Genomic DNA, 21,109 nt, shown 5'->3' with positions numbered 1-21,109 from the left:
ATCCCTCCTGTGACTGGTGACCCCGGAACTTCCATACCCCATCCCTCCTGTGACTGGTGACCCCGGAACTTCCATACCCCCATCCCTCCTGTGACTGGTGACCCCGGAACTTCCATACCCCATCCCTCCTGTGACTGGTGACCCCGGAACTTCCATACCCCCACCCCTCCTGTGACTGGTGACCCCGGAACTTCCATACCCCCATCCCTCCCGTGACTGGTGACCCCGGAACTTCCATACCCCCATCCCTCCCGTGACTGGTGACCCCGGCACTTCCATACCCCCATCCCTCCCGTGACTGGCAACCCCAGAACTTCCATACCCCCACCCCTCCTGTGACTGGTGACCCCGGAACTTCCATACCCCCATCCCTCCCGTGACTGGTGACCCCGGCACTTCCATACCCCCATCCCTCCCGTGACTGGCAACCCCAGAACTTCCATACCCCCACCCCTCCTGTGACTGGTGACCCCGGAACTTCCATACCCCCATCCCTCTCGTGACTGGCGACCCCAGAACTTCCATACCCCCACCCCTCCTGTGACTGGTGACCCCGGAACTTCCATACCCCCATCCCTCTCGTGACTGGCGACCCCAGAACTTCCATACCCCCATCCCTCCTGTGACTGGTGACCCCGGAACTTCCATACCCCCATCCCTCCTGTGACTGGTGACCCCGGAACTTCCATACCCCCATCCCTCCTGTGACTGGCGACCCCAGAACTTCCATACCCCCACCCCTCCTGTGACTGGTGACCCCGGAACTTCCATACCCCCATCCCTCTCGTGACTGGCGACCCCAGAACTTCCATACCCCCATCCCTCCTGTGACTGGTGACCCCGGAACTTCCATACCCCCATCCCTCCCATGACTGGCAACCCCAGAACTTCCATACCCCCACCCCTCCTGTGACTGATGACCCCAGAACTTGCGTTCCCCCATCCCTCCTGTGACTGATGACCCCGGAACTTCCATACCCCCATCCCTCCTGTGACTGGTGACCCCGGAACTTCCATACCCCCATCCCTCCTGTGACTGGTGTCCCCAGAACTTCCATACCCTCATCCCTCCTGTGACTGGCGACCCCGGAACTTCCATACCCCCATCCCTCCTGTGACTGTTGACCCCAGAACTTGCGTTCCCCCATCCCCCCTGTGACCGGAGACCCCAGAACTTATTTTTCTGGGGTCATTAGCCCCCCTTGTCCCCCTCTCATGTCTGATCCCCCTACTGAATGTTCTCACCTTCCACCCTGCAGGCCTCAGATGACACATTCCTGGAGAAGTTGTGCGTTGGATGTAAAGGAAATCCCCACTTCGAACGAGCGCGAGGGAGGGACCCCGGATTCATCATTCACCACTATGCTGGGAAGGTAAGTGAGGATCCTGTGGTGTTGAGGTGAAGGGGTAGAAGGGCTCTATGTCCTCATTGTCCACGATATCCCTTCCAGGTCCAGTACACGGCGGTCGGGTTTTTGGAGAAGAACAGAGACACCGTCCCCACCAACATACAGAACCTCTTCATCAACAGCGTCACTGAACTACTTGGCCTTCTCTTTGCAGGTAGGTCTTCCATCTCCCCTCCCCCACCTGCACTGTCCACAGGTAGGTCCTCCATCTCCCCTCCCCCACCTGCACTGTCCACAGGTAGGTCCTCCATCTCCCCTCCCCCACCTGCACTGTCCACAGGTAGGTCCTCCATCTCCCCTCCCCCACATGCACTGTCCACAGGTAGGTCCTCCATCTCCCCTCCCCCACCTGCACTGTCCACAGGTAGGTCCTCCATCTCCCCTCCCCCACCTGCACTGTCCACAGGTAGGTCCTCCATCTCCCCTCCCCCACCTGCACTGTCCACAGGTAGGTCCTCCATCTCCCCTCCCCCACCTGCACTGTCCACAGGTAGGTCCTCCATCTGCCCTCCTCCTCTAACGCTGCCCACAAGGTTGATCAGCCAATGGTAATGCCTCCCCCTGGAATTCACTGTATAAACACTGCTACTGCACCCCTACTATATCATTGTCGTCATCATCTTCGTCGTCTTATTTTTGTATTATTCTCTTCCTCCTTCCTCCTCCTCATTCTTCTCTACCACTACATGGCTACTACACTTCTGCCACACTGCTACTACACCACCATTGTTGCTATACTGATTCCACACTGGATCCGGGGCCCATGCTGCATTGTGAACACAGGGGGTCGGCCGCTCAGCACAGTTGCTGTTCAGAGAATGCTTTGCATGTTTTCATTGAATATGAAGTCTTCTTTGATTGGACAAGGTGGAGGCTGCAGAATCCTCGGCATGGTAGATCCTCATTCTCCTCCATCTTGCCGTGAGACCCACGGAGTCTAAACACCCCTCCCCCATTCATGAACAGATAGCTTGTGCAAACTATGATGAATGGATCACCCCTCTGAGAGTCATTGCTGAGCTCTATCCAGAGGAAGAAGAGTTCCCGGAGAAGAGGGCTGCTCCTCAAACATCTCACTGTACCGACTGGAGATGTTCTATTATTTATAGACTGTTGGGGACTCTCCTAATAAGGTCTCATTTCAGCTAATTGGACCAGGACAACCAACCACCAGGGCCGTGTATTCCAGGACCGCGTATTCCGGGACCGTGTATTCCGGGACCGTGTATTCTGGGGCCGTGTATTCCGGGGCCGTGTATTCCGGGGCCGTGTATTCCGGGGCCGCGTATTCCGGGGCCGCGTATTCCGGGGCCGTGTATTCCGGGGCCGTGTATTCCGGGGCCGTGTATTCCGGGGCCGTGTATTCCGGGGCCGTGTATTCCGGGGCCGTGTATTCCGGGGCCGTGTATTCCGGGGCCGCGTATTCCGGGGCCGCGTATTCCGGGGCCGCGTATTCCAGGACCGTGTATTCCGGGGCCGTGTATTCCAGGACTGTGTATTCCGGGGCCGTGTATTCCGGGGCCGTGTATTCCGGGGCCGTGTATTCCGGGGCCGTGTATTCCGGGGCCGTGTATTCCCGTGTATTCCGGGGCCGTGTATTCCCGTGTATTCCGGGGCCGCGTATTCCGGGGCCGCGTATTCCAGGACCGTGTATTCCGGGGCCGTGTATTCCAGGACTGTGTATTCCGGGGCCGTGTATTCCGGGGCCGTGTATTCCCGTGTATTCCGGGGCCGTGTATTCCCGTGTATTCCGGGGCCGTGTATTCCGGGGCCGTGTATTCCGGGGCCGTGTATTCCAGGGCCGTGTATTCCGGGGCCGTGTATTCCGGGGCCGCGTATTCCGGGACCGTGTATTCCGGGGCCGCGTATTCCGGGGCCGTGTATTCCAGGACCGTGCTTTACATGAGCAACTTCAGCAACTGCCTTCTGCTCTTTGGTTGGATGCCGGAGAACATGTCCTGAGAGAAATTTCCAGCTTGGCTCTAATCTTGCAGAATGTGTAGAGTCCTATGGCTGAAAACCTGGACAGCAGCAGCTGTCTGTATAAGACGTGTCACATGCGTGTGCCTTCTGAGGAAGACGTCTTTTTTTGGGGAGCCACTCGACCAATTCATCATAGATGTCAACAAGAGAACCCCCACCCTCAGGAGCCTCTACCACCTCCAATCATAGAGCACTTTAAAAATACAAAAAAAGCAAAACACTGTGCTACTACAATAAAACTAGCAGCTAATACTCAAAGTATGGAATCCTCTAATTGGGCGCCCATAAAAATACGTATATTACAAAAATAAAAAGTGATCACAAAAGAACGAAGAAACTGAAAAAAAAGCAATATGAGGTGCAAGTAAAGCTGCCCTGTTTTGGGCAGCTTTACTTGCACCCCATATTGCTTTTTTTCAGTTTCTTCGTTCTTTTGTGATCACTTTTTTATTTTTGTAATATACGTATTTTTATTAAAACGAATCGGTTTTTTTTGACCTACACCATCCGGAGCCCTTCTCTTTTTTATTTCCTGTTGTTATATGTTACGTGTATGAATCCCTGAAACTGGAGATGGGATACATTAGTTTCCGGAGGTATCATCATCCTTGAATACGGGAACCACTGGCTGCTAACCAACTGGCCTACTCACCTCCAGTCGGGATCGTGGATGCCCATAAGAGGATTCCATACCGTGACCCTTCTCTTCAGAGGCTGGAGTACAACCCTTAGGGGTTACAAGCTCTGTAGACCCATTGTCGTAGGGCATGCAGGTCCAACTGTTCTGGTAAGAGTATTCATCTTATAACTCCAGATTGTTGCATCTACAGATATCCCTACAGACAGATTGTCGTGGTTGTCTCTATGCTACCTTGATTCAAGGTTTATAGGAGAAGATTGGTTACCCTCTCCCCATATAAGTGGACTTATGTATAGACTGACGAACTGTTTTTTCAGGACTCACGTTATGTGACCCCACTGTTATTACATGGTCTATGCACTATTGTATGTATACAGCACTAGGGATTGCACTTTAACCCTCTTCATGACTTCATCTTTAAATCTGGAGTTCAGTCCTTCCATTCAGTACAAGGCTTGGCCCACAAAGTCCACCAAGTCTTCCTCAAGTCCCTCTTCGGTAGGGGGGCGTCTGCTTGACTGTTGGTCGTTCTCTGGGTCACAGATTTCCCACACCTTGTGCATTCAAAGGGGTACAAAATCCAGTTCTAATCTCTACCACCTCACCGCGTCCTTCTCTCAAATCAACCAAAAAATGTGCAGAATGTGCTGTAGCTCCGCTCGGGAGGTCATCCTGCCAGATGCTCCTCTAGACTGGATCATGGGACTCAATTCTGTGTTCAGTACCAAAGCGCATCGGGGGGATTCTTCATATTCCGGATTTAAAACCCCTCAACAGATTCCTTCAAATTTCAACAGTTTTACACAAGTTCTGTAATTACGCCTCCTAAACGTGGGGAAGAGATGGAATCCATAAACGTTCCAGATGCCCATCTGCATATTTCCATCAAAGGTGTGATTGACCCCCGCACGCCATTATCTGCGAATAGGCAGCCTTGTGAAAAGCCAATGGGGGCTGGCGGTTCTTGCAGCCAATCGTGCACATATAATCTCTCAAATAGTCATTACATGTAAGCGATCAGTCCTGGATGCAGGCAGTGGGATTACATGTAAGCGATCAGTCCTGGATGCAGGCAGTGGGATTACATGTAAGCGATCAGTCCTGGATGCAGGCAGTGGGATTACATGTAAGCGATCGGTCCTGGATGCAGGCAGTGGGATTACATGTAAGGAATCGGCCCTAGATGCAGGCAGTGGGATTACATGTAAGCGATCGGTCCTGGACGGAGGCAGTGGGATTACATGTAAGCGATCGGTCCTGGATGCAGGCAGTGGGATTACATGTAAGGAATCGGCCCTAGATGCAGGCAGTGGGATTACATGTAAGCGATCGGTCCTGGACGCAGGCAGTGGGATTACATGTAAGCGATCGGCCCTGGATGCAGGCAGTGGGATTACATGTAAGGGATCGGTCCTGGACGGAGGCAGTGGGATTACATGTAAGCGATCGGTCCTGGACGCAGGCAGTGGGATTACATGTAAGGGATCGGTCCTGGATGCAGACAGTGGGATTACATGTAAGCGATCGGCCCTGGATGCAGGCAGTGGGATTACATGTAAGCGATCGGCCCTGGACGCAGGCAGTGGGATTACATGTAAGCGATCAGTCCTGGATGCAGGCAGTGGGATTACATGTAAATGATCGGCCCTGGATGCAGGCAGTGGGATTACATGTAAGCGATCGGCACTGGACGCAGGCAGTGGGATTACATGTAAGCGATCGGCCCTGGATGCAGGCAGTGGGATTACATGTAAGCGATTGGCCCTGGACGCAGGCAGTGGGATTACATGTAAGTGATCGGCCCTGGATGCAGGCAGTGGGATTACATGTAAGCAATCGGCCCTGGACTCGTGCAGTGGGATTACATGTAAGCGATCGGTCCTGGACGCAGGCAGTGGGATTACATGTAAGCGATCGGCCCTGGACGCAGACAGTGGGATTACATGTAAGCGATTGGTCCTAGACGCAGGCAGTGGGATTACATGTAAGCGATCGGCCCTGGACGCAGACAGTGGGATTACATGTAAGCGATTGGTCCTAGACGCAGGCAGTGGGATTATATGTAAGGAATCAGTCCTGGACGCAGGCAGTAGGATTACATGTAAGCGATCGGTCCTAGACGCAGGCAGTGAGATTACATGTAAGTGATCGGCCCTGGACGCAGGCAGTGGGATTACATGTAAGTGATCGGCCCTGGATGCAGGCAGTGGGATTACATGTAAGCAATCGGCCCTGGACTCGTGCAGTGGGATTACATGTAAGCGATCGGTCCTGGACGCAGGCAGTGGGATTACATGTAAGCGATCGGCCCTGGACGCAGACAGTGGGATTACATGTAAGTGATCGGACCTGGATGCAGGCAGTGGGATTACATGTAAGTGATCGGCCCTGGATGCAGGCAGTGGGATTACATGTAAGTGATCGGCCCTGGACGCAGGCAGTGGGATTACATGTAAGCGATCGGTCCTGGATGCAGGCAGTGGGATTACATGTAAGGAATCAGTCCTGGACGCAGGCAGTGGGATTACATGTAAGTGATCGGTCCTGGACGCAGGCAGTGGGATTACATGTAAGCGATCGGCCCTGGATGCAGGCAGTAGGATTACATGTAAGCGATCGGTCCTGGACGCAGGCAGTGGGATTACATGTAAGCGATCGGTCCTGGACGCAGGCAGTGGGATTACATGTAAGCGATCGGCCCTGGACACAGGCAGTGGGATTACATGTAAGCGATCGGCCCTGGACGCAGGCAGTGGGATTACATGTAAGCGATCGGTCCTGGACGCAGGCAGTGGGATTACATGTAAGTGATCGGCCCTGGACGCAGGCAGTGGGATTACATGTAAGTGATCGGTCCTGGATGGAGGCAGTGAGATTACATGTAAGTGATCGGCCCTGGACGCAGGCAGTGGGATTACATGTAAGTGATCGGCCCTGGATGCAGGCAGTAGGATTACATGTAAGCGATCGGTCCTGGACGCAGGCAGTGGGATTACATGTAAGCGATCGGTCCTGGACGCAGGCAGTGGGATTACATGTAAGCGATCGGTCCTGGACGCAGACAGTGGGATTACATGTAAGCGATTGGTCCTAGACGCAGGCAGTGGGATTATATGTAAGGAATCAGTCCTGGACGCAGGCAGTAGGATTACATGTAAGCGATCGGTCCTAGACGCAGGCAGTGAGATTACATGTAAGTGATCGGCCCTGGATGCAGGCAGTGGGATTACATGTAAGTGATCGGACCTGGATGCAGGCAGTGGGATTACATGTAAGTGATCGGACCTGGATGCAGGCAGTGAGATTACATGTAAGTGATCGCCCCTGAATGCAGGCAGTGGGATTACATGTAAGTGATCGGCCCTGGACGCAGGCAGTGGGATTACATGTAAGTGATCGGTCCTGGATGGAGGCAGTGAGATTACATGTAAGTGATCGGCCCTGGACGCAGGCAGTGGGATTACATGTAAGTGATCGGCCCTGGATGCAGGCAGTGGGATTACATGTAAGCGATCGGTCCTGGACGCAGGCAGTGGAATTACATGTAAGTGATCGGCCCTGGACGCAGGCAGTGGGATTACATGTAAGCGATCGGCCCTGGATGGAGGCAGTGAGATTACATGTAAGTGATCGGCCCTGGACGCAGGCAGTGGGATTACATGTAAGGAATCAGTCCTGGACGCAGGCAGTGGGATTACATGTAAGCGATCGGTCCTGGATGCAGGCAGTGGGATTACATGTAAGCGATCGGTCCTGGACGCAGGCAGTGGGATTACATGTAAGTGATCGGCCCTGGACGCAGGCAGTGGGATTACATGTAAGCGATCGGCCCTGGATGGAGGCAGTGAGATTACATGTAAGTGATCGGCCCTGGACGCAGGCAGTGGGATTACATGTAAGGAATCAGTCCTGGACGCAGGCAGTGGGATTACATGTAAGCGATCAGTCCTGGACGCAGGCAGTGGGATTACATGTAAGCGATCGGCCCTGGATGCAGGCAGTGGGATTACATGTAAGGAATCAGTCCTGGACGCAGGCAGTGGGATTACATGTAAGCGATCAGTCCTGGACGCAGGCAGTGGGATTACATGTAAGCGATCGGCCCTGGATGCAGGCAGTGGGATTACATGTAAGGAATCAGTCCTGGACGCAGGCAGTGGGATTACATGTAAGGAATCAGTCCTGGACGCAGGCAGTAGGATTACATGTAAGCGATCGGTCCTGGATGCAGGCAGTGGGATTACATGTAAGCGATCGGCCCTGGATGCAGGCAGTGGGATTACATGTAAGCGGTCAGTTGGGAGAGCAGGCAGCCTGCCATTGTTTCCATAGGGCTGCCTTCCTGCAGCTAATCACAGGAACCCTGTGAGGGAACCCATCCCCCACACTCCGCTTGAGTGTTTCCGTCAGTATACCGCTTCCTAAGTCCTGGAACACGAGTCCAATGGATCCGGCTATAGGAACCCCCAAAAACTAGACAACACCAGTCTTTGAGTACATCATGAATCGTCTTTTATTTGAGATCTCCCACAAATATTTAGAGTAGGATGAATAAAACCTAACCGACTTTTCGGCTCCTAGCTCACTGACTGACTATTCAATACACATTACCATAAACATCAACACAGGGCTAATTAGCACAAACAACAATGTGTGGAATACTCTACAAGCCAGACTAGACTCATTTACACAACAGACGGGTGGCTGGAGTTGATGACATTCGCATCTAACAGGGGTCCCCAGGCATACAACTCACAAAGAGCACCCCCCCCCAAATGCCAGGGCCCATAATCGCAAGGCAAGAGGCTCGCATTCTGTCCCCTCCAAAAGCCTCTGTCTCAAACCCCCAGTGAGGTCTCAAAGCTTATCACAGGCAGGGTGAATGTCCCCCATTACCCATCTCCTCAGCGCTTTCTACACCTGGCAATAGCAAACAGCCCCAGTTTGTTGCCCTTTGATCCCTCCTCCGCTCCCGGAGACTTCAGAAAGGTCCCTGCACCCCTCCTTGCCCTCCTAGGAAATCCTTCCATCCAGATGACAACCTTCTCATCTCTCTTCCACAGAACTTTTTAGACAAGAATCTTCTCTCCAGCCTTCCCTCCACCTGGTGTATTTGTCCTCCATGCTACGGCCCAATCAGAAGGCTTCCTTCCAGAAAATTGCCACTTCCTCTGGGAGCTCATGCTGGAAGAAACCTCTCTGAGAAACTCTGCGTGAGATCTCTGGGCCTCGGGGTCACCTCCTTCCGGTCTCTTCCATTCAAATTTTGGCATGGATCAGCCCAGCTCCTTCTCTCAGCCTTTCTGAACTCCTATCCCACCGAGTCAGGACCTCCCTAGCTTGCTGCATCTCCAGCCCTGGTAATGGGAAGGTTGTTTCTGCCATATAAAGGTGGATGATCGAGATGGATGGAGAAACTCCATCAAGTGTCCTCATCCCAGAAGTGAAGAATTGGAAGGAGGATCACCTCTACCATCTCCTCCTGGATTGAGAGGATTGGGCCCTTCACCAGGACATGTCAGAGATGAGGACATGGACCTTCCAGGTTCTACAAGTTACCTGTCTGGATCCTCCAGCACTGGTTGTGGACCTTCAGATGGTTCCCTGGTCTTTTTCCTCCAGTATGGAATCTGCCAGGACCTGGAAGGTATAAACACGGAGACTGCTAGAAGATGACCCCTGACCCCTTCCAGACTTGTGTCCCGGGGCACCTCCATTCCATCTGCTTCTCAGTCTCTGGCTTTAACAGCATGAACCCCAGGACATGAGGGACAGCAGGGCCTCGGTTATTCCCACCCCTCCAGGAATCTCTACTATCCTGCCTGGAAACCCACAGAGACTTCAGTCCCAGAGATGGCTCCGTGCCGCGCATTCTGGCCTTCCTATAATCAGGTCTTCACCAAGACTTGGCCTTCAAATAGAACATTGTCCTCATTTTGAATGGAGTAATGGGGGGATTACAATTTCCGGGGTTTTTGTTTTTTTTTGCCATCATCGCAGTTTGGAAATTTCGCTTCACTTCCTGTACCAAAGTCAAAACAGAAAGTAAGGAAATTTCTGCAAATTAACCACTTGACCACGGGGCACTTAAACACCCTTAATAGCCAGACCAATTTTCAGCTTTCGGTGCTCTCGCATTTTGAATGACAATTACTCAGTCATGCAACACTGGACCTATATGAAATTTTTGTCCTTTTTTTCACACAAATAGAGCTTTCTTCTGGTGGTATTTAATCACCTCTTGGTTTTTTATTTTTTGTGCTATAAAAGAAAAAATACCGAAAATTCTGTAAAAAAATGAATTTTTCTTTGTTTCTGTTATAAAATTTAGCAGATTAGTAATTTTTTCTTCATAAATTTTGGCCAAAATTTATACTACTACATATCTTTGGTAAAAATAAGTACAAATTGGTGGATATTATTTGGTCTTTGTGAAAGTTATAGAGTCCACAAGCTGTGGTGCCAATATCTGAAAATTGATCACACCTGAAGTACTGACGGCCTATTTCAATTCTTGAGACCCCAACATGCCAGAAAAGTACAAATACCCCCCAAATGACCCCTTTTTGGAAAGAAGACATTCCAAGGTATTTAGTAAGAGGCATGATGAGTTTTTTGAAGTTGTAATTTTTTCCCACAATTCTTTGCAAAATCAAGATTCTTTTTACTTTTTTTTTTTTTTTTCACAAAATTGTCATATTATCAGTTTATTTCTCACACACAGCATATGCATACCACAAATTACACCCCAAAACACATTCTGCTATTACTCCCGAGTACGGCGATACCACATGTGTGAGACTTTTACACAGCGTGGCCACATACAGAGGCCCAACATGCAGGGAGCGCCATCAGGCGTTCTGGAGCACCCAGGACAATTCTGACATTTCTCTCCTACATGTAAAAATCATCATTTTATTTGCTAGAAAATTACATAGAATCCCAAAACATTATATATATGTTTTTTTAGCAAACACCCTGGAGAATACAATGGTGGTCGTTGCAACTTTTTATCTCGCACGGTATTTGCGCAGTAATTTTTCGAATGCTTTTTTTTGGAAAAAAAACAGTTTTGTGCTTAAAAAAAAAAACACACAGTAAAGTTAGCCCAATTTTTGCATAATGTGAAAGATGAAGTTACGCTGAGTAAATAGATACCTAATATGTCACTCTTCAAAATTGCACACGCTCGTGGAATGGCGCCAAACGTCGCTACTTAAAAATCCCCATAGGCGACGATTTAATTTTTTTTTACTGGTTACATGTTTTGAGTTACAAAGGAGGTCTAGGGCTAGAATTATTGCTCTCGCTCTAACGTTCGCAGCGATACCTCACGTGTCTGGTTTGAACACTGTTTTCATATGTGGGCGGGACTTACGTATGCGTTCGCTTCTGCATGCGAGCACATGGGGACATGGGAGCTTTAAAAAAAAAACATTTTTTTTTATTGTTCATTTTACTTTATTTATTTTAGTTTGACATTTTTTTCCCCCCAAAAAATTTTTTTGATCACTTTTATTCCTATTACAAGGAATGTAAACATCCCTTGTAATAGGAATATGGCATGACAGGTCCTCTTTACAGTGAGATGTGGGGTCAATAAGACCCCACATCTCACCTCTAGGCTGGGAAGCCTGAAAAAAAAAAAAGATTCTGGATTTGATCGTATTAGCGATTCGGTAGAAGCACCGGAGGGCAGAGGGCGGCGGGAGGGGGGGGGATGTCTATGGCTGGGTATTGCAGGGTATCACCGACTATGGCTGGGTATCTCAGAGTATGGCTGGGTATCTCAGAGTATGGCGTTGCAGAGCATTGCAGGGTATTGGCGGGTGTTGCAGAGCATTGCAGAGTGTTGCAGGGTATTGGCGGGTGTTGCAGAGCATTGCAGAGTGTTGCAGGGTATTGGCGGGTGTTGCAGAGCATTGCAGAGTGTTGCAGGGTATTGGCGGGTGTTGCAGAGCATTGCAGAGTGTTGCAGGGTATTGGCGGGTGTTGCAGAGCATTGCAGAGTGTTGCAGGGTATTGGCGGGTGTTGCAGAGCATTGCAGAGTGTTGCAGGGTATTGGCGGGTGTTGCAGAGCATTGCAGAGTGTTGCAGGGTATTGGCGGGTGTTGCAGAGCATTGCAGAGTGTTGCAGGGTATTGGCGGGTGTTGCAGAGCATTGCAGAGTGTTGCAGGGTATTGGCGGGTGTTGCAGAGCATTGCAGAGTGTTGCAGGGTATTGGCGAGTGTTGCAGAGTGTTGCAGAGTGTTGCGGGGCGTTGCGGGGCGTTGCGGAGTGTTGCGGGGCGTTGCGGAGTGTTGCGGGGCGTTGCGGAGTGTTGCAGGGCATTGCGGAGTGTTGCAGGGCATTGCGGAGTGTTGCAGGGCATTGCGGAGTAATGCAGAGTAATGGCAGGGCATTGCAGAGTAATGCAGAGTAATGGCAGGGCATTGCAGAGTAATGCAGAGTAATGGCAGGGTATTGCAGAGTAATGCAGGGAATCGAGGGGTTAATTTTCAGTGAGCAGCGTTGTGGGCACTGCAGATGCAGCCCACATCGCTGCTGACACCGATCTCTTCCCCCTCCGCTGTACCGATCGGTACAGAGAGGGGGAGGGAGGAGCCGGCGTCATAACATGACGCCGGCTTGTTTACAAGTGATCACTCCGTCATTTGACGGAGCGATCACGTGGTAAACGGCCGCAACGAGTGGCCGTTTACCGTGATTCGTGATGCGCCGGGTCCACTGGACCCAGCGGTCACGGATGCTCTCGAGTGCGCGCACCTCGGGGCGCGCGAGAGCAGAATTCTGGGAGGCCGTTAATTAACGGCCTCTCAGAGTTAAACAACCGCCCTGAAGCCGTTAATCGGCAATGGGCGGTTGTTAAGTGGTTAAGAGAATTCCTTGGGCCCCACCAGGTCACCTGAACTAGTGTCCCCAGTGGAAGATTTCCCCTTTATTACTTTTCTGGGGACAACCCAAAATTTGGGGCACAATACATGGGGGGGGGGGGCAGGAGGGCACATTGTTGGGCACAATACACAAAGGTGCAGGAGGGCACAATATGGAGGGCACATTATCGGGCCCAATGCACAGAAGGGCCTATTTTGGGAAACAATACATGGGGGGGCAGTGGGCACATTATGGGGCACAATACACAGGGGGGCCAGAGGGCACATTATGGGGCACAATACACAGGGGGCACAATACATAGGGGGGCAGGAGGGCACATTATGGGGCACAATACACAGGGGGGCAGGAGGGCACATTATGGGGCACAATACACAGAAGGGCCCATTATGGGAAACAATACATGGGGGGGCAGTGGGCACATTATGGGGCACAATACACAGGGGGGCAGGAGGGCACAATATGGAGGGCATCAGAGCACATTATGGGGCACAATACACAAGGGGGGAAGGAGGGCACATTATGAAAGGCAGACGGGCTCGTTATGGGGCACAATACATGAGGGGCAGGAGGACACATTATGGTGAACAATACACAGGGGGGCCAGAGGGCACATTATGGGGAACAATCTGACGGTGACAGTTGCTCGGGTGTCTGAGGTTGTAGTGGGTTGAAGGGTGCTCGGTGTCTGATCTTCTCCCATTTTCTCTGTTTAAAGCGAGTATCTCCAGGACGGGAACTCTGATGCCACAGAAAGGAAAAGTAAGTGTGACAGGAAGGAACCTTCCTCCATTATGGTGACCTATAGATCCTAATCCTGATCCTAACCCTAATAATAACAATAACAATCTATATATCTTGTATTATAATAATAATAATAACCTGTAAATTCTATATAATAATAATGATAATCTAGAGATCCTATACAGTGATAACGGTAACGAAACGTTCCCCACACTCCACTTGAGTGCTTTCATCATATAACGCTTCCTTCCAGTCTGAATATAGATATTAGATATCCCAACCGCTGACAACCAAGAACTAGGCAGTACTTGTTTGGTTGCTGAACACAAACTGTTTATTGAAACACAGGGAAACGCTCGGGGCAACCCCCCCCCCCCCCCCCCCCCCACTTTGCATTCTGGGCAGGAAAGACTGTCCAATGAGAAGGGAGAGCTGTTGGAGCAATTCCCCCCTCCCTCCTCACAGCAAACATACACACACATCCCATAATACTTTTCTCTCAAGGCAAACAGACACAATAGAACAATGGAGGTATACAGCCACAGCCAAAATGACCCAACACAGAGCATACGATAGTATGAGACAATATACTAAAATATATATATACATACACACACACACACGCAACATTCCAGTGTGATTGTACAGTGAGTCCGATTAGTACAGATTAGAGCTGGGGTTCTCAGTCACCCTGTGTCCCTATTAGACACAGGGTGACTTAAACATAGGGGGTGCATGGGGAGCCGAAGCAAGGGTTTCCCAACCTCGCCAAGGGATTTTGGGTTCCACGGACCCCCCGCCCACTCCCATCACACATCTCCCCTTTTGGCAGGGAACTAACAGAGGAGGAGACCCCAGATGGATTAACTCTGAAGTTAGGCAGTTCCAATCCCCCAATGTTGGTATCCACACAGTACTCCAAATAAATGGTCACAAACAGAGCATTACTCACCCAGCCAAACTCTGCCTCTCTCAGAGAACATACCCACTGCTGGGGAGAAGTGCAGACTGGCCCTTCTCCCTGGAGTCCTGTCAGCCGCTGGAGAGACGACAGGGGGGCTGCGCTCACTTCATCATACTTTTGGGGATCTGGGCTGGCTGCCCATCATCCCTTGCGTATAGAGATGGAGACCGCATCTTTTATTAGTTGAGTTCTGCTGGGTTGGTGGCATCATTCTGGAGTGCCATCTGCTGCTGGGAAGGGAAGCCGGCTGCTCCATCTCCCTTACCCTCATCTGGATGCTGGGAAGGGAAGCCGGCTGCTCCATCTCCCTTACCCTCATCTGGCTGCTAGGAAGGGAAGCCGGCTGCTCCATGTCCCTTACCCTCATCTGGATGCTGGGAAGGGAAGCCGGCTGCTCCATCTCCCTTACCCTCATCTGCTGCTGGGAAGGGAAGCCGGCTGCACCATCTCCCTTACCCTCATCTGGCTGCTGGGAAGGGAAGACGGCTGCTCCATCTCCCTTACCCTCATCTGGCTGCTGGGAAGGGAAGACGGCTGCTCCATCTCCCTTACCCTCATCTGCTGCTGGGAAAGGAAGCCGGCTGCTCCATCTCCCTTACCCTCATCTGGCTGCTGGGAAGGGAAGACGGCTGCTCCATCTCCCTTACCCTCATCTGCTGCTGGGAAGGGAAGCCAGCTGCTCCATCTCCCTTACCCTCATCTGGCTGCTGGGAAGGGAAGACGGCTGCTCCATCTCCCTTACCCTCATCTGGCTGCTGGGAAGGGAAGACGGCTGCTCCATCTCCCTTACCCTCATCTGGCTGCTGGGAAGGGAAGACGGCTGCTCCATCTCCCTTACCCTCATCTGCTGCTGGGAAAGGAAGCCGGCTGCTCCATCTCCCTTACCCTCATCTGGCTGCTGGGAAGGGAAGACGGCTGCTCCATCCCCCTTACCCTCATCTGCTGCTGGGAAGGGAAGCTGGCTGCTCCATCTCCCTTACCCTCATCTGGCTGCTGGGAAGGGAAGCTGGCTGCTCCATCTCCCTTACCCTCATCTGCTGCTGGGAAGGGAACCCGGCTGCTCCATCTCCCTTACCCTCATCTGGCTGCTGGGACGACATGTCTCCGGTACTGTCTCCCAGGTGCACTGATCTCTGCTGGAGAGGAAAGACCACTTCTTCCACCCTGGCCAGCTGTTGGGAAGGGAGGACGAACACCTCCTCTCTCTTCTCCCTCTGGATCTTAATCTGCTGCTGGGAAGTGACCACCACCTTCTCACCCTGGGCCCCTGGAACCGCCGCAGATGTGGGGCAGAGGTCTCTGTCCAGTTGTCAGAGCTTCAGTTGGAGACGTTTCTGGTGACTCGACAGATGCTGCTGGCAGAAAATCCCATGTCTGTGTCAGTATTTTGGGAGAAACGCCAACTGCCTCTTCTCTCAGGAAGGCTGAAGCTTCTGTTGGTGCTGGGCAGAGCTCAGTGGTGATTGGCACTGATGCCCACTCTTCTGCTAGAGGCTCACCAGGTTGTCCTTCGTCAGCAGAGAAGTCTATTAAATCCCCAGTCTCTGGAACTGGTGTCTGGGGATAAATGTTCACTATCTCCTGTCCATAGAACCCAGAAGATGTTATCGGTGCTGGGCAGAGGTTAGCAGAGCTCTGCCCTGTTGTCAGCACTTCCGCTTTGGAGATCACAATCTCTGGAGTTTCCACTGCCGATTCTCTGGCATGCTGCTGAACGTGTCCTAGCAGTTTCCTGTATGCCCTTTCCAGATGCTGTTCCTTCCTTAACAAATGGTCCAGATCAGGTTTAAGCTCTGAGACCCCTGCAAGACCGAGCATAGCCTCTCTATATTCTAGCAGGTCCTCAAAGGGTAGGTCCTCCTTAATCGCCAAACACAAAACCATCTATAATGCTCTCCCACAGCAATCCAGGGCCTCCAAAGTCCTATCCCCCCCCCCCAGAGCATTCTGTTTTCTCCTCTAAATATCCCTGCTCTGCGTGCCATTGCAGAGCCCGATAATGATTGTCCAGCTCTATCTCCTGCTGGACCAGCCTGTCCAACTCAGTCACCCATTTCTCCCGGGGCCGCTCTCCCAGGAATGCCATCCGCAATGCCCCACTGATCACTTTCCTGTTGCTCTGGGGTTGGAAATCACTTGCCCTGCGAGCTGTAGGGCTCCAATACAGAGTCCCACCCGAATCCGCTGCCTGAGCTCCAGGTATTCATCCTCAGACACAGTCCTGATGTATGCTGAAAGGACGATCCGCAGCAGCCCCGGGAACTCTGATGCCAGGTCCAGATCTCCGATGGGGTAACTGAAGTCTCCTATCCTGATCTTGGATTCAGGTGGAGGTTTGGATGTCCCAGACTTCAGGAAGCATCCCACCGCTTCCACCAATGTGACGGAACGTCCCCCACACTGCGCTTGAGTGCTTTCTTCATATATCACTTCCTCCCAGTCTGAATATAGATATCAGATATTCCAACCACTGACAACCAATAACAGGGCAGTACTCGTTTTTGGCTGCTAAACATGAACTGTTTATTGAAACACAGGTACACAGAGGTAACACTCGGAACAATCCCCCCCCCCCCCCTTTGCATTCAGGGTGGGGGAAAGACTGTCCAATCAATCTTCAGGGAGAGCTGTTGGAGGTATTCCTCCTCCCTCCTCACAGCAAACGCGCACATCCCATAATACTTTCCTCCCAAGGCAGACACAACAGAACAATGGAGGAATACGGCCACACTCCAAGTGACCCAGCAGAGAGCACACCATCGTATGCGGAAATATACTATATATATATATATAATACAAACACCACTTTCCAGTGTGGTTGTACGGTGAGTCCGATTAGTACAGATCAGACTGAGGTTCTCGGTCCCCTTGTGCCCCTAATAGACACAGAGTGACTTAGACATAGGAGGTGGATGGGGAGCTGAAACGAGGGTTTACCAACCTGTCCAAGGGATTCTGGGTTCCACACCCCCCCCTCCTCCCACCCAAAGTGACTCTCGTCACAATAACATTGTTTGTTCTCCAGGCTCTGATCCTACAGGAATCCTCATCCGCTCGCAAAATGTCAGTCGGAGCGCAATTCCGGGTGAGTGCATTTCTGTGAGATCTTCCAGCAGTCCTCCTCCTCATCCCCTCCTCCTCTTCCTCCCCCCTTTCCTCCTCTTCCTCCTCCTCCTCTTCCTCCTCCCCCCTTTCCTCCTCCTTCTCCCCCTTCCCACTTTCCTCCTCCTTCTCCCCCTTCCCCAACCTTTTCCTCCTCCCTTTAGTGGACGGGGTCTCTTGGCGCAGTGGGTGGGGTCTCCTGGCACAGTGGGTGGGTCAGTGCAGTGAGCGGGGTCTTTTGAGGCAGTGGGTAGGTCAGTGCAGTGGGCGGGGTCTCTTGGCATGGTTGGCAGGTCAGTGCAGTGGGTGGGTCATTGTAGTGGGTGGGGTCTCTTGTGCATTGTAGTGTAAAGGTTCCCTTAGCACAGTGGGCAGGTCAGTGCAGTGGGTGGGTCATTGTAGTGGGTGGGGTCTCTTGTGCATTGTAGTGTAAAGGTTCCCTTAGCACAGTGGGCAGGTCAGTGCAGTTGGCAGGGCTCTTGGCTCAATGGGTGGGTCAGTGCACTGGGCGAGATCTCTTGGGGCAGTGGATAGGACAGATCAGTGGGTGGGACATCTTGGGGCTGTGGGTGCGTCAGTCAGTGGGCAGGGTTTCCTGGCGCAGTGGGCAGGTCAGTGCAGTGGATGGAGTCTTTTTGCACAGTGGGCGGGGTCTCTTGGCACAGGCGGGTCAGTGCTGTGGGTGGAGTCTCTTGGCACAGTGGGCGGTCGGTAGGTTTGGTCTCTTGGCGCAATAGGCGAGTCAGTGTAGTGGGTGGGGTCTCTTGGTGCTGTTGGCGGGTCAGTACTGTGGGCGGGGTCTCTTGGCTCAGCGGGCAGGTCAGTGCAGTGGGTGGGGTCTCTTAGTGTGGTGGATGGGTCAGTTCAATGGGTGGGGTCTATTAGCACTGTGGGTGGGTCAGTGCAGTGGACAGGGTATCTTGGAGCAGTGGGTGGGTCAGTGTAGTGGGTGGGGTCTCTTGGTGCAGTGAGTGGGTCAGTGCAGTGGGTGGGAACTCTTGGCTCAGTGGGTGGGGTATCTTGGGTCAGTGTAGTGGGCAGGGTCTCTTGGTGCAGTGGGTGGGGTCTCTTGGTGCAGTGAGTAGGTCAGTGTAGTGGGCGGGGTCTCTTGGTGCAGTGGGTGGGGTCTCTTGGTGCAGTGAGTAGGTCAGTGTAGTGGGTGGGGTCTCTTGGGGAAGTGACTGGGTCCCTGCTGTGGGTGGGGTCTCTTGGGTCAGTGTAGTGGGTGGGGTCTCTTGGTTCAGTGGATAGGTCAGTGCAGTGGGTGGGGTCTCTTGGGTCAGTGGGTGGGGTCTCTTGGGTCAGTGTAGTGGGTGGGGTCTCTTGGTGCAGTAGGCGGGTCAATGCAATGGGCAGGGTCTCGGTGCAGTGGATGGGTCAGTGCAGTGGATGGGGGCCTCTTGGTTCAGTGGGTGGGGTCTCTTGGTGCAGTTGATGGGTCAATGCAGTGGGCAGGGTCTCGGTGCAGTGGATGGGTCAGTGCAGTGGATGGGGGCCTCTTGGTTCAGTGGGTGGGGTCTCTTGGTGCAGTTGATGGGTCAGTGCAGTGGGCGGGTCTTTTGATGCAGTGGATGGATCCGTGTTGTGGGTGTTGTCTCTTGGCACAGTGGGTGGGGTCTCTTGGTGCTGTTGATGGGTCAGTGCAGTGGGTGGGGTATCTTGGGTCAGTGCAGTGGGCGGGTCTTTTGGCGCAGTGGGCGGGTCTTTTGGCGCAGTGGGTGGGGTCTCTTGGTGCAGTGGGTGGGGTCTCTTGGGTCAGTGTAGTGGGCGGGGTCTGTTGGCGCAGTGGGCGGGGTCTCACTTTGCACTCTGGTCTCCATAGCGCTCTCTGGGTATTCTGATGGAGAAGATGTATTCCGCCTCTCCACACTTCATCCGATGCATCAAACCCAACAATGAGAAGCTGCCCGGAGTCTTCAATCCCGAGGAGGTGCTGAGACAGGTGAGAGGGGGAGGGGCTGTTCTGGGGTGAGGGGAATGGAGACTGAATTGATGGGGGGGTTCCTGTATTACGTCTGCAGATGACACCATGGAATGTCAGAACACGGAGTGCCGGTGTGTGGAGGTAGTACGGGACCTGTGGAGGCCGGTAGGTGACCCAATACCCACCGAGGTACCAATTCAGGCGGCTGGAGATCAGACCAAGAACAGCCAATTACTGGTATGAGAAGGCCGAGGTCACATGACTCCTCCTACATGGGAAGGTAGACTGCTGGTAATGCACTCCCTGTGGTCACCCCCCCCCCCCCCCCGTTTATAATGGGAAGACGCTTTTCCCTGCACTGGTCTCCTGAAACTAACTGGACCTTCCTTGCCAGGTGTCCCAGTCTTCATACCAGAGGAAGGGGGGGAACGAGGTGCCAAGTGCTGGAGGGAGCCGGGTGAAGGCGGCTGGCACTGAAATGAAGAGCTCAGCCAGGTGGAGGGGGTGAAGGGGGAGGGGCTCAGCCAGGCAAAGGGGGAGGGGTTTAGCTAATTAGGGGTAGAGAACTAGCTGTCCTCTCTGTCCAAAATGTGCACCTCACTATCCTGGAAGAATGTCCCTTTTCATCCAGGTGTAGAAAGTCCACCCCCCCATGTCAGGCAGTTTGTTTTGCCCCTCCCCCCAATATACAGGTCTTTGTATTCCATCTCGCACTGCATATACCGGGCCCCTTCCTTGTGTTGGTGTCGGGTCCTCTGGATGTCCAGGCCTCTCTCTACTGGGGTGGAAGGACACCGGGGTGGGATGTTTGGTAGGTTCAGCCCAGAGTGTTGGGAAAACGCGTCAGTCTTCTTAAAGGGAGAAGGACCTTCTTTCCAGGACTGTGAGGTCACATTTTGTACAGAGAGGACAACTGACTTAAATCTACATCATACTGGGACGTTTATCCCTGAACAGGGGCGGGGCCTTCAGCGCCATCTGTCTTCCACCTATAATGCGCCCACCCTGGTGACGTAATGATAACTCGCACCTTCATCCATGTCAATCAAAGGATGAACACCTGTGCAGACTTCCTGACACCGAGGATGGGGGGTGGTGGAACCAGAACGGGGAGGGGCTTCACAATGTTTACACCTCCCATCCTGTTCTTGAATCTGCCTTTCCATGGTGATTGGATGAAGGTGTCGGTGTCACCTGTGTGGATAGAAATGTTGGGATATGTTCCAAACACTCATTAGGAAGCCCGGCCACGGTGTGAGTTCAGGAAATGGATATGGAAAGGATGAAGGATTCTCCGAGTCTAGGAAGCTCCAGAGCGTTGGTTATGGTGGAGAGCGACGCGTTTCTGTTTCTCTGGGATTTGTCATCCCGGATCGGGGCCCAGAGTTTGAAGGTTCCAACGTCCTGTGTCTGTGTTTTGCTGGAGGCCTGTAGCCTGTGTGAGTGTAC

The 21,109-nt window shown here is 52.5% G+C and overlaps 1 protein-coding gene across 1 annotated transcript in view; it reads left to right on the top strand.

Moving 5' to 3' along the window:
- LOC143975968 (myosin-IIIa-like) overlaps positions 1–21,109 on the top strand; it is a 192,336-nt gene that overhangs the window by 130,950 nt on the left and 40,277 nt on the right. Inside the window, exons 15-19 of the mRNA XM_077478497.1 lie at positions 1,260–1,373; positions 1,452–1,563; positions 13,645–13,688; positions 17,660–17,719; positions 19,559–19,678. Coding sequence (XP_077334623.1) covers positions 1,260–1,373; positions 1,452–1,563; positions 13,645–13,688; positions 17,660–17,719; positions 19,559–19,678 — 450 coding nt within the window. The remainder of the gene's footprint in view (positions 1–1,259; positions 1,374–1,451; positions 1,564–13,644; positions 13,689–17,659; positions 17,720–19,558; positions 19,679–21,109) is intronic.

Source organism: Lithobates pipiens, unplaced genomic scaffold (assembly GCF_037356315.1).
Source record: "Lithobates pipiens isolate NorthernLeopardFrog02 unplaced genomic scaffold, aLitPip1_a1.2 Scaffold_13, whole genome shotgun sequence".
Lineage (NCBI taxonomy): Eukaryota > Metazoa > Chordata > Amphibia > Anura > Ranidae > Lithobates > Lithobates pipiens.
Note: the sequence above shows the minus strand (reverse complement) of the source record. Positions and strands in the feature narration are given on the sequence as shown.